This window comes from Aquila chrysaetos, chromosome W (assembly GCF_900496995.4).
Source record: "Aquila chrysaetos chrysaetos chromosome W, bAquChr1.4, whole genome shotgun sequence".
In the NCBI taxonomy this organism is placed as follows: domain Eukaryota; kingdom Metazoa; phylum Chordata; class Aves; order Accipitriformes; family Accipitridae; genus Aquila; species Aquila chrysaetos.
The window spans coordinates 10,148,887-10,161,397 of record NC_054457.1 but is presented as its reverse complement, the minus strand read 5'-3'; the positions used below and the strand labels follow the sequence as shown (position 1 = coordinate 10,161,397).

Here is a 12,511-nt window from a genome sequence, read left to right as displayed (position 1 = left end):
CTTCCCCTGTTTGGGTGCGAGCTTGTGGCGGAGCACTGTCTCCCCGGCCGCCCAGCGCTGTTTTGCTCTTTTATCGCTTGCTAATAAATTCGATCTTTTATTTAATACAAATTGGCTCCTCCAATTTGTCACGAGCGTCTATAACATACCCAAAAGAGCTTTTATTATCAAAAAGTATCAAAAGTAGAAAATAGTAGCGATAGGATAGAATGGAAGAAAAGGCAGAAATCAAGCAAGCAGTCGGGATAGAGTTGCAAGGATAGTCACCACCATGGATCCAGCGGCGTCCCGTTGGTCCTCAGTCTTGAATTCTTCGGTGGTGGGTGCACACCACGGCTTGTCTCCACGGTTTTTTATAGGGCATAGTCCGATGATGCATGCACATACGTACTGTTCATGCACTGTTCACGGGCTGCAGGTTTCGTCTATCACACCTTCGCATGATCAACACCAGAAACCAGTATCTTATCTCAAAGACTACAGTTTCCATGAGAATGGTAGCCTCCACATTCTTACATGCTTGTCAGCTTCAGCCTGTTTCCTCTCCTGAATGCCTCAGTGGCCTAGTAATTGTCCTCATGGACAGAGGAGTGTCCTGCTTAGACAGGCCATCTCAGAGACAAAGGGCTCGAGATAAGCAGTCCACAATTCTTGAGATGAATGGCTTGAGAAGTCTCATACACCTAACAATCTTTGAGACAAACAGCTCAAGATAACAATTCAGTCTCTCACGCCGACCCAAGGGGGAGTCCCCAACTGCAGACCCGCTGCTCCGAGGAAGACTGATTCCAACGTGTCCTCTGGCGGGACCCCGTTTATACCCTTGTCGAATCTGATCTGTGGTCATTTTAATCCCTATTGGCCAAGAAGGTCACCTCAGTGTACCTGGCACGTCTTGATTGGCCAGTTCAAATTTCAACCTGTGGCCTCCAGGGTTTAGGTTTTTTTTTTTCCTCTTCTCCCTACCTGGAGAAGTTTTGTTTCCTGTTGGGGGGGGAGTGTACTGCCACAGTCACCTCTGTGGTAAAGAAGTGACTGAGATAATTGCTTCAGGTTATTTGGCCTTCTGTTTTCTAAAACTCTACTTTGTGATGAATTATTGTGTCCTCACATCAAGTGTTTCATGCAGTACAGCTCAACTGGCATTTTTTTTAGGACCACTGATGTGAAGTGACATATTCTGTACTTCAGTAGAAGGTTTATGTTTTAGACTATAAGATTTATGTTCTTACCTGTGCAAGGAGTAGACTACTGTAATCAGTGTATGCGAGATCAATTTGGACTTGGGAAACTTCTCAGAATAGCTACAACTTATCAATGGAGTCTGATGTGGTCCTGTCCCCTCTCTTGAACCAGCATGTTGCTTAATGTATAGTTCTGTAATAAGCCACTTCAAGAGCTGATCTCGCCCAAAATTGCTTTTTATGTATACCTGATTTTTGGTTTCATTCCCTGCACCAGTTCATTGTGGGTTTGCACAGGTTCCTATGCTGGCCTAGCAAAGGGGCTTAAAACACAGCCAAAGATAAAGTGGACTGTGGAAGCTTGAACTTAGTCTGTGAAATTTCATCATCATTTTGGGGAGGAGGAGGGGAGGGGAATGAAGGAACTACCTTGTACAGTATGTTGCAGTGGCTGTTGTTTACATTCACATATAAATGCATATTCAAAGTTTAATCTGATTCTTTTTTTGCTTTTATCTCTTTATCCTCTTCTGTGTTTGTTTCCCTGCTTCTATTTTACAGCCATTTTCATTGATCATATTTTGACCCTAGACCACCATTTGAGAAACATGGCCTTAGAGAACACTGATGACTATGTCAATCAAATATTTTTCTGGGAGTCAAGGATTTCCAAACTCCAGAGGTGCTCAAACTATACCTCATTTTCCTGGACAGTCCTCTTACTTGTTCCTTCTTAGGAGAGATATATGAACAATTGATCTTTTTATCAAGTAACAAAAATGCATTCTAAGGGAGATCTTGAATTATTTATTCTGTTTAATTGTATGGATAGATTTTTTTTTCCCCAGCAGAAAATAATCTTCTCCTTCATTGAGTAATGTGGCTAGTGCATTCACTCAAGATATGGGAAAGTTGAACTGAGTTCCTTCCTCTTCAGGAGACTTAGATCTTACATTTATGTACAGAGTGCCATAAATACACTGCTCTCAGAGAAGTGCTCTTGCTCTGTGTTTGTAAAGCTGCTTCTCTTTGTCTAAACCAAAAGTACATTGAGCAAGGGCCTGAAATCTTCCTGAGTGACTGTTCAAACAATGGAGCTGAAGGTTCATTGCTTCTCCCTTCACGTGCAGCTCAAATAAAAGCTCTTTTCCACTCAAGGCAGGAACAAAACCAAACCTGGCTTCTAACAAGTATTCTAGCTAGAAGCTGGGGGAATTTTCTGGAGCAGGGTGCTCTTGTTGAAGCTGTTTCATCTTCTATAAAATGCTTCAATAAATGTCAAGAGGCCAAGATGTGAGACAAATGACATGAGGTCTCCTCAGGCCTTGCAAGCTATAGAATAAAAGGATGTTTATTCATAGTGCAGTTTTATGACTTCTTGTTTTTCCTAAAATGAGTGTCCCAAAATAAAACTTTTTGTTTCAGGCTGAAAAGAACAATTTTGTGTTAAATGGACCAGAACTTCTCTATCTCATATTTCAATGACAAAAAAAAGAGATGACAAAAATAAGTTTAGCTTGATACAAACCAAATATGATTTTACTTTTAATTTGATTCAACAGCAGAAGTCCCAGTTGAAAGGGCCTCAGAATGCTGAAGACCTTTGCCCTGTAATTTTTATGAACTTATTTATCACTTCATTATTTAAACACCTTTATGTGAACAGCTATTAAGTACTGTATTGCTTGAAAACTGTTCACTCTAATCATATCTTTAATCAATTATAATACTTCATCTATGATATGTGTTGGAATTCTGTTACATAATATTGTGTCTTTCTTGACCATGTTGTCGTGGTTTAAGTCCAGCCAGTAACAAAGCACCACGCAGCCACCGGCCACGGTGGGATGAGGAGAAAATATAAAGGCAGGCTTGTGGGTTGAAATAAGGACAGGGAGGGATCACTCGCCACTTATGGTCACGGGCAAAAGACAGGCTCAACTTGGGGAAGAAACAAAATCAATTTAATTTACTGCCAATCAAAACAAAACAAGGATATTAGGAAGCAAAACCAAACTTTAGAACACCTTCCCCCCGCCTTCCCGGCTCAACTCCATTCCCAGTTCTCTCTACCTCCTTCCCCCGATGGCACAGGGGAACAAGGAATGGGGGTTGGGGTCAGCTCGCCACACCTTGTCCCTGCGGCTCCTTCCTCCTCAGGGGGAGGACTCCTCACTCATCCCCTGCTAAACCGTGGGGTCCCTCCCACAGGAGACAGTCCTTCACGAACTTCTCCAACGTGAGTCCTTTCTGCGGGCTGCAGTTCTTCATGAACTTCCCTGGCGTGGGTCCTTTCTGCGGGCTGATCTTCAGTCACAAACTGCTCCAGCGTGGGCTTTCCTATGCAGTCACGGCCATCTTCGGGGGCCTCTGCTCCACCGCTCACCTCCATGGGCTGCAGGGGGACAGCCTGCCGCCTCACCACGGGCTGCAGGGGCATCACCTCCTCTGGCGCACCACCACCACCACCTCCTCCTCCTCCTCCTCCTCCTCCTCCTCCTCCTCCTCCCTTCCTTCCTGACCTCAGTATCTGCATAGGGGTTCCTCTCACATTCCAATCTCCTCCTCCACTGCAGGTTCCCCTTCTGAAATCTGTTCTCCCAGAGGCGCCACCACCGTCACTGATTGGGTCGGCCTGGGCCAGAGGAAGGTCCGACTTGGAGCCGGGGGAGCTTCTAGCAGCTTCTCACAGGAGCCACCCCTGCGGCTCCTCCCCTGCTACCAAAAAAACCCACACCACACAAACCCATAACACGTGTAAACAGAAGAAAATAATTTTCTGGCTCAAATGTAAATACTAATATTGATACAAGAATTATCATGGCTGAATATTGACAACATCCAATAAAACAATCCTGCTGAATATTTTTTAAAACAAGCAAGTATAAGGGATGGGATGATAGCCAAATTGTAAGGGATTTGTAAATGTCTCCATGAATAATTTTTCCTATTATTTGCCAAGCTCTGCTCTTGTGACTGAGTTTACCAAAATGTATAAATCAGCGCTGAGTATTTAGGAGTCTATCCAGCTACATTTCTCTTTTGGCATTCTCTTGTCAGTATGAAATATTGTGCCAAGAGCTGTATCTGTGTAGTTTACAGAATTTAGATAATTATGTAGGAAGAAGAAAAATTAATTTAATAAAAAAATAAAAATAGGGTTTATAGTATAGAACTGTCTGTAGCTGCATAAAAAAACCACCAAGACAAAAGAGCTAAGATAAATCTCCTTATGTAACATTTTATCACTGTTTTGCAGTGATAGAGCATCTATAAAACTGAAATAGTTTAAAGACAATGATGGATGTATTAATAATTGGTTTTGGGGAATGGCAAATGTATAAAGAAAAGTTCGTTGACACACTATCAACTAATTATTTTACTGGAAACTTCTTTTCAACCTTGAAAATTTTTTAAAGATTTATGTGTTAGCCTCATGGTTTTCACCATTTTGAAAGAAAAAAAGGAAAACATCAAATGTAAAATGCTATATAAAAATATGTAATAACTAAAGTTTACATCTAGAAATCAGTAATAATGACCTAGTTTCAATTGTGGCTGTTTTTCTATACTATTCCCACAGACTAATTGAGTTAGTCTGTTTATGCAAGTATATATTTTATGTTGTGAATGTTAGAAGAAATTGGTCTCATACCACACAAGTTTTAGTATAAACACATTGTAAGCCTTGTAAAACAACCTTATCAGTCACAAGACAGCTCATCTACATTTTATAATTTATTGAATTAGTGTTTATGGGTGTTAGATGGGAGAAAATAAATACAAGGTTCAATCAAAACAGATGGGGCTCCAACAGGATTTGTAAAATGGGTTACTTCACTGCTGGCAGCCTAGATCTCATTTCAGAGAAAAATAAAAGCAGAATTGAGGAAGAAGAGGAAAGAGAAAAAGGTCACATAGAAGATCTGAAAAACACACTTAATCCAGAAACTTTTTTTGCATTTTTTCCTCATTAATTTTGTGGTTTTGAAGTAATATGCCACCCCTCTGGGCTAAGGTAGAGGAATTGCCTTCAAGAGGGTATCTTTACTTTACTTTTAGGATATAACCTTGCTCATCTACTGAAAAACCTTTTGAAATTAGCACATGGATTTAAAAGGAAAGAAATCTATATGTGGTAAGCATGATTTTGTACTTAAACTGTACAAAGTGCCTCAAATACATAAAAGGGAGTGGATTTGTTTCTCCAAATACTTTGGTGGTTTTGACTTATAACTCCACACAGCCTTTTTGCCTAAGAAATTGTTTCAGTCTGTTTGGGGTATATCAAAGACTGCAGATTTTTACTAGTTTAGGTTATGGTGTTATTTAGTTTTTAATAGTGACTTCTGCATTCTGGATACTGTTGGCTCACACTGTACCTCAGGGTTAAGATAACAGGGAAACCAGGGAATGGGTTGACTTGTATTAGTCATGAACATGGCTTGCAAACAAATTATCTGGATAACTACCAAAAGATATGGTCAATGGGATGAATACTGTACACATTTGGCTGGGTTTCCTAGCAGCTAAAGAAATAAGCAAAAACCCACACAATGTACTCCCTTGTATGAGTTTAATGTTAAATACAATGACTGAGCTATTATTTATAAAGAAAAAAACCCTACTCTGGCTCCTGCCAGGTTACACAACTGTTTTACCAGATGAGAAACAGCCATAAAAGATGGCCTATAAACAGTTAAAAAGCCAAAAACCTTTTCTTAGCCATAGGGGCACTGGACAGGAGACTGGGGGAAAGTGGCTAAAGAAGACATCTGTATGGAGTCTGAAAGTTAGGCTGTTGTATGCAAGCTTGGGATGCTTTTGGTAAGAGTTAGATGAGACAGTTGCATACACTCATTAATTATTGTAAATGTCAGTTTCTTTTATGTTTAGTTCCTTAAGATTAAAGAGTGCCTTGATTTAAGAAGACTGACTGAACATTGCATTAACCCCTGGTCCCAATCTTCTGAAGGGAACAAATGCAGGCACCCAAATCTAATTACATCTGTGGGGTTAAACACAGTTGGTTGTGCAGCAATAGCTGAGCAAACACTAAATGAGTTTGCTTGGGTATAGGAAAGTGTAGTTGCAGCAGCATGAAAATCTGCATGTGTTAATTTTCCCCCTTTCTTGGTTTCTCATTTAGAGTTAGGTCAGAGATCAAAACAGTACCCCACCGCTTGTAGGATGAGATGTGGTCTACTGATGGAATTAGTCCTCAGTTTCTAAGGGCTAATCTTGCAAGGTACTGAGTGCTTCCCACCCTATCAATTTCAGCTAAACTGAGAGTACTTGGCAATTCCTTTTAATTTGGGGTTACAAATTCTTAGTTAAGATCATGCACAGGTTGGCTACAATGAAGGTTGTTATATCAGGAAAGCATCAGTACCTGATAACAGATGATGACATGGTGAATCATATTTACTGTTGCAGAAAATGGACTAAATGGAATATTTTTAGCAAGGTAAGTATTTTGCAGTTTGAGTACTTTCTGGCATGACTATTTGCAATTAAGAAATTGCAATCTGGATATAGGCAACAGAGGAGTTTTGTTTTAAGGGTTTTTTTAACCATGCATTTGCTCAGCAATTGAGAAATTTGCCAGGTAATAGGAGAAATGAGGGTAACAGGCAGAGACTGAAAGATGAGATGACATTAGTGAAGGAGGAAAAACAAGAACAAGTTAAAACCATCATTAGAAAGTGTAATACTAAGAGTTACAATAAATTGTGGCATCATTTGGGACTCTGCATTATTTGTTGAACATTGCTGAGGGCATTTATCATGCCAGCAGCCATAGGCTTAGCTATTGTGGGCTTCAGTGACATCTGGAAGGATGAGTACTTGGTCTTTGATGGAAAGTTAGAGGTCACTGTCATAGCAACCCACACATCTGTGTGTAGCACCTGTACATCTTTTTGCTTTGTTTGAGGTGACTACTACTGCTGTTTAATATGAGGTTATTTTTTTTAAAGAAAAAAAAATACAATCACTTTGGAAATTTCAACACTGAACTGAAAAAAAAAAGCCTTGGTCCTCTGGTACATCACTTCAATGCTTTTTTTTTTTTTTTCCTCCACTGCTATTCCAAAAAAAAAGCAAATAAAATATGTAATGTTAAAATATGTTAGCTAAAGGTTTCCCCCCCAGGCTAGATGAGAAGGTGTGGGACCCCGGACTTGTTGGTGCCGAATGCAGAAATCACTGTGAGCTAGCAGGGAGTAGTGGGGTTTGCTTATCTTGCAAGATAAGACAGCATGGTCTAAAGCTACTGAGTGACGCCTGGGGTGAGGCGAAGGTCTCGCAGCCAGATGTTGCTTTAGTAAAGCTAGAAAGACTCTCGTAAATCTGCACCGAATTGCCTGGCCCCCATACTGACTCGTCAGGCCCCACCGACCTTGCAAGCTGTGAGCCTTGCTAAGGGCCAATTGGCACATGATAATTGACTTAGTCCCACCTCGCAAAAGCATAAATTTGGCCTTTAGAATCCTTCATTTTGAGGATGAGAACTCCAACTACCAGATGGGTTGACGGGCCTGGACCTCTCTCCTCCCCAAGCAGGGACGCCTCTTTGGTAAGATTTGTGCCTCTGACTACATCGGATGTTACCCAGGAAAGTATCTCTAACAAAAAGCGCTGAGCTATTAACTCGAGCTCAGTTTCTGCAGTAAGTGTATTTATCAATGTCAATTCCAAACTTGTTATATCTGTAGCCTTAATAAATTAGCTATCTTTTTAACTTTGCAGAACTGTTTCAGTGAAAGTCTTTGAAAAGGCTCTGACAGGCAAACATTGACTCTGATAAGTGGCTATACACACAAACCTTTAGACATAAACCATTGATCAAGTCTGAGACTAAGACTGGACCCAGCCACACCTAGACTCCTCTCTGAGAAGGAGTTTAGAAAGCAAGGGGGTCCTTTCTGAACCTTGTGACTCAATGGGAGGCCCCCCCCAGCCACGCATCAGACTCATACCAGTAATGTGACAGAAGGCTTAAAATAATTTTTAAAACCTTATGGTGGATTGGACAGATGATAGTTTAAGCTATTGTTTCATATTGTATTTTCAGACTTTAATGCCACAGTATCATTTAGAAATGACTGTGTCATTTTGAGGAAGCTTACTGGAAGGGTAATATTGTGCTTTATGCTGTACAAGTGGAATGGTATTGATCCTTTAAATGTTCCACCTCTCAGAGCTCACTGTCTACAGACATCAATGAGCTTTGCTGTATTGGTGACTGGCAAATAGTGCTTGAAATTGGAGAAAAAGCAGAGTTTTAGTTTGTTTTGTACTAGAGTTTTGTCTGGGGCATGTAAAAGTGGAGACAGGGGTTTTTAATTGTTTTGGAGGGTTGATGGCAGTTTTGTGTTTTGGAGGGTTGATGGCAGTTTTGTGTTTTGGAGGGGGTTTGGATTCTTTTCCTTCTCTCTGCCCTTTTGAACGCTCTCCCATATTAGAAATATAGGATATCTGTCAAATTATCTCATTGTCCTGAGTTCTGTATATTCCCTTCAATGGCAAGTCTGCATATTTTTAATTTTTCTTAAGACTTCTAATATGTGTTTATATGTAAGAGGAACATGTTTAGAAAAATATATAAAGAAAATACTTTGGGACAGAGCAGGGTGTCCTGATGCTCACTGAAACATTTCTAACAGCTTTACTAATAGGTGGAAAGGGGGTTTTTTCTCTGCATAAAATGAAAAAAATCTGCTTAGTCTAAAGGAGGCAGAAATTGGCTGACCAGAATGAGCAAAATTGGCTGACTTGTGCATTTCCTCAATAACTTTCTCAGTCACTGCTTGCACATTATTGAAACACATTCACTGTGTTGTTTCTCTTTAGATAGTTTTCCCATTATATTTTGAGCCAATCATCTTCTCGCATAAATTTTATAATCATGTAACTCCACAGATTTCAATTTCTTTTTACCTGATTTACACCTCTGTAAATGTTATCAAGTTCCCAGGAATACAAACATAAAAGTTACTTTTGTTTCTTTTTTACTTAATTGGGGTAATCAGTTCAGACGATCTAACTGAGCTGAGCTGAACTTGAGACAAAACTAGAAATGACATGAGCTGATTTTCAAGACTGAGAAAGCAACTGGAAAGACATACATTGAATTCCCTTGAGCCAAGACCATTACTTCCAAGACCAACTGTCCTATCGTTCATGAAATTACCTGTAAAACTCTTCAGAAAGTTTCTTCAGGAGGGTGGTATAATTTACATCGTTATAGGGATTACAGCACGCATACGGACACTGTTGCAATCACACTTAGGGTACTTGGATATCAGCAGCTTATCAATCTGTACAAATTTAAGGATCAACTCTAAAGATTCACTTTGATTTTCTAACATTTCCATTTTCAGTATTGTAATCAATAGAATAACCTCAATATATAATCTAGCTTTTCCTCACTGAAATCAACCATGCCTGCTATAACAGTACTAGAGTAATCAGATAAGTCAAGGGCCAAATTGGCTAAGAATCTAGAAATTTAAGAGCCACTTACAATAAATAATAATAAATGGAATAAATAACCAACCATATTTCCAGACTTCTTGTTCTATTCAGTTGATGCTGTAAAACCAGATACCAACTATATTAGTTTTCCTGAAGACAGTACTGTTTCTTTGTGGATGATGTTTTAATTCAGTGTTACCAAGTCTATGAAAACAGTCTAAGGCTTAAAAAGGCAGTCAAGAATTGTGTTAACTGACATGACACTGAAAAGAACCCTGTGGTCAGAATAAGCTGTGAGCAGAATTGTCAGCATAAATATCCTATAACTATCTAATAACCTTCCCCCCTTCCTGATCCACACGGGAGGGATAACAGAAATCTTTCTCTACAAGGTTCAGGACCAAAACCCCACCAGAATAAATCAAGTTCTGATTACATCTTTACCTACGATTAAGGGGGAAGGCAGCAAGCATGGCTGTTGATGTCCTAGCTTGAATAGCTAAAAAAAAAACTCTAGAAAAGCATCACTTATTGACCAAGCTGGCATAACTTGACAGAATGACAGTTTTACTGTATTACACTGTATTTCTGACTACAGTGACAAGTTCTGTATCCTACCTTGGAAAAGTCTTGCCGCAGTAGAAGAGAATTTAGTGAACAGCACTGAAAAGTAGCCTGGAAATGTCCCTTTAACGATCAATTATTTTCTTAGAGGCAGAGAGTTACGGATTTTTGTTCTCTTTAAACATTACCTGCTTTTTCTTATAATTTACCTTCTGTTCCCTCTTTCAGACACGAAATCTTTTCAAGATAGGAAAAAATATGGAATCATTTTAACCTCACTTTTTTAGCTATTTCCACTTAAGAACAAATAACAAAATAATGATTGTGTTTCTCCCCTATGTTTGAAATCAACAATACATGTTTAATACAGACTTGCTTAATGAAAAAACACTAAAACTACTGGGGTCAATAATGAATAATCCATGGGAGCTGTTTAGAGCTGGGTGAATACATAAAAAATTAATTTTATGAATATTCTTTTGAATTTTTTTAATCAAATCTGTTTCCACTGTGTTCACACTCGTTTGTTTTTTTTTTAATTAATTATGCCCTTTGCTCTTTGGCTGATGAAAAATATTTGGGTTTGCAGACTTGACCGTTCCTTCTGAGTTATATTACGGTCATTACTTGTATTGCATTAGTGCCCAAAGCCTCTAGCCTGCTAGGCACTGTACCGACAGCCCAAGTCCTCTCCCGAAGCCCTTAGGTTTGAGACAAGTTTTCTGAAGACTGACGGGAGAGGAGCGTGATTAAAAATCACGGTGGTTAGAGATGGATTATAAACACGTTAATTCTCTTTTTATTGTTTCAATGGGCACGCATCCCCGTCGATAGGACGGACGCAGAGGCAGGCATGGGCTGGCACTCTGGTAAGGGTGGGCTGCCCGATTTTCCTGCCCGGGGAAGGGCCAGGCAGAGGACTCTGCCCGCGGTGGGGCTGAGGTGCCGCTAGCCGACGCCCGCCCTCAGTGGCGAGTAGGAATGCACCCGCCGCCGGGGGCGGAAGGGCGCGGACGCAGGCGGAAGGGGAGTTGCGGAGGAGAGAGCCACAGGGGACCGTCTGCAGCACCCGCCCCGCTGGGAGCCAGACGGCGTCCCCCCGGGAAAAAGGGCGAGCGGCCCCTGCTGCTGGGCCCCGCGGGGCCCTGCCCGTACGGGAAGTGCCCCCCTGCCCCGCCGCCGCTGGCCTTGAGCAGCACGGCGCTGCCCGCTTCCTCCCCGGTGCCGGCCTGGGAGCCGCCCCGCCGCCTAGATCACTTGCCATTTGCATTTCTCCGCTGCTCGGGAGGAGGCGAAAGCCTATGCCCGGGGCCGGGGCGGGGGGAGGAGGCGAGGGCCGGCAGCGGGGCTGGGGCCATCGAGCCGCCGTCTCACGGGCTGCCCGAACGGCTCTGTGCATCCGCCTCTTGCTTTTCCCACGCTGCCTCTGCCCGGGGAACCGGCGGGGGCCGTACGTGCCAGGCCAGGAGCGAGGGGAGGGTCTGCGGTTCGGCGTCGCTGTAGCAGCGCCGGCCCCGCCGCGCCGCCAGGGACCGGGTGCGGGCGCCGCCGCCGGCTCTCCGCGCTGCTGCTGCGGGGGGATCGCCGCTGCTGGCGGGAGAGGCAGGGATGTGAGCGGTCGGGTCGGCCCCCCCCCCCCGCTTTATTTTTTTTTTTCTTCCAAAAAAAGACCAAACCAGCCAACCAACCCCCCAAAACCTAGAGGACGTGGGGGGATACCGTGTCGCCGCCGCCATCCTCCGCTGGATCTATTGTGAGGAAATTGCCATTCGCCGGCAGCGGCGGCACATCTGGGCGGGCACATCTGGGCATGCAACATCGGCTCCCGCCGCCTTCCTCCTCTGTCCTCCAGCCGGCCGAGCGGATCCCTCCAGGCCGCTGGGGAGACTCCTGCTCGCCAGCCCCAGGGTCCATCTTTCGGACTGAATATTAAAACTGGCAGCGCGGGGGGTGGGGTGGAAATAAAGGCTGGTTTTGGTTTTGGGTTTTTTTTCCTGGGATTTATTTCATGGGGATGTGTTCAAGACAAGAGAGGATTCAGAAGGATATTGACGTTGTGATCCAAAAGTGCAAGGCGGAGAAGGACTGCCTGTTTGCAGGTGAGTTTCTCTCCCGGGCGCCAGGTTGGCGGCGCGAAGGCTGCCTCCGCCGCCCGCCCCAGACCCCGCTCCCGCCGCGGCGCGGCTGCCCGGGCTGTGCCCATGCCTGTGCCCTTCGCCGCCGTTCCCGGGAGCGGAGGCCGCCGCCGAGCCGGCGTGTGCCTGCCCTCAGCCTCCTTCTTCCTC

At 43.0% G+C, this 12,511-nt stretch overlaps 2 protein-coding genes across 3 annotated transcripts in view; one reads left to right on the top strand and one right to left on the bottom strand.

Annotated features, from left to right (window-relative positions):
• LOC121232838 (ubiquilin-1-like) overlaps positions 1 to 12,511 on the bottom strand; it is a 1,092,736-nt gene that overhangs the window by 955,354 nt on the left and 124,871 nt on the right. The gene's annotated exons all lie outside the window — the stretch shown is intronic.
• LOC121232837 (protein mono-ADP-ribosyltransferase PARP8-like) overlaps positions 11,259 to 12,511 on the top strand; it is a 155,608-nt gene continuing 154,355 nt past the window's right edge. For both annotated transcript variants that reach the window (XM_041121289.1, XM_041121288.1), the window contains exon 1: positions 11,259 to 12,325. In XM_041121289.1, coding sequence (XP_040977223.1) covers positions 12,235 to 12,325 — 91 coding nt within the window. In that variant the 5' untranslated portion in view covers positions 11,259 to 12,234. The remainder of the gene's footprint in view (positions 12,326 to 12,511) is intronic.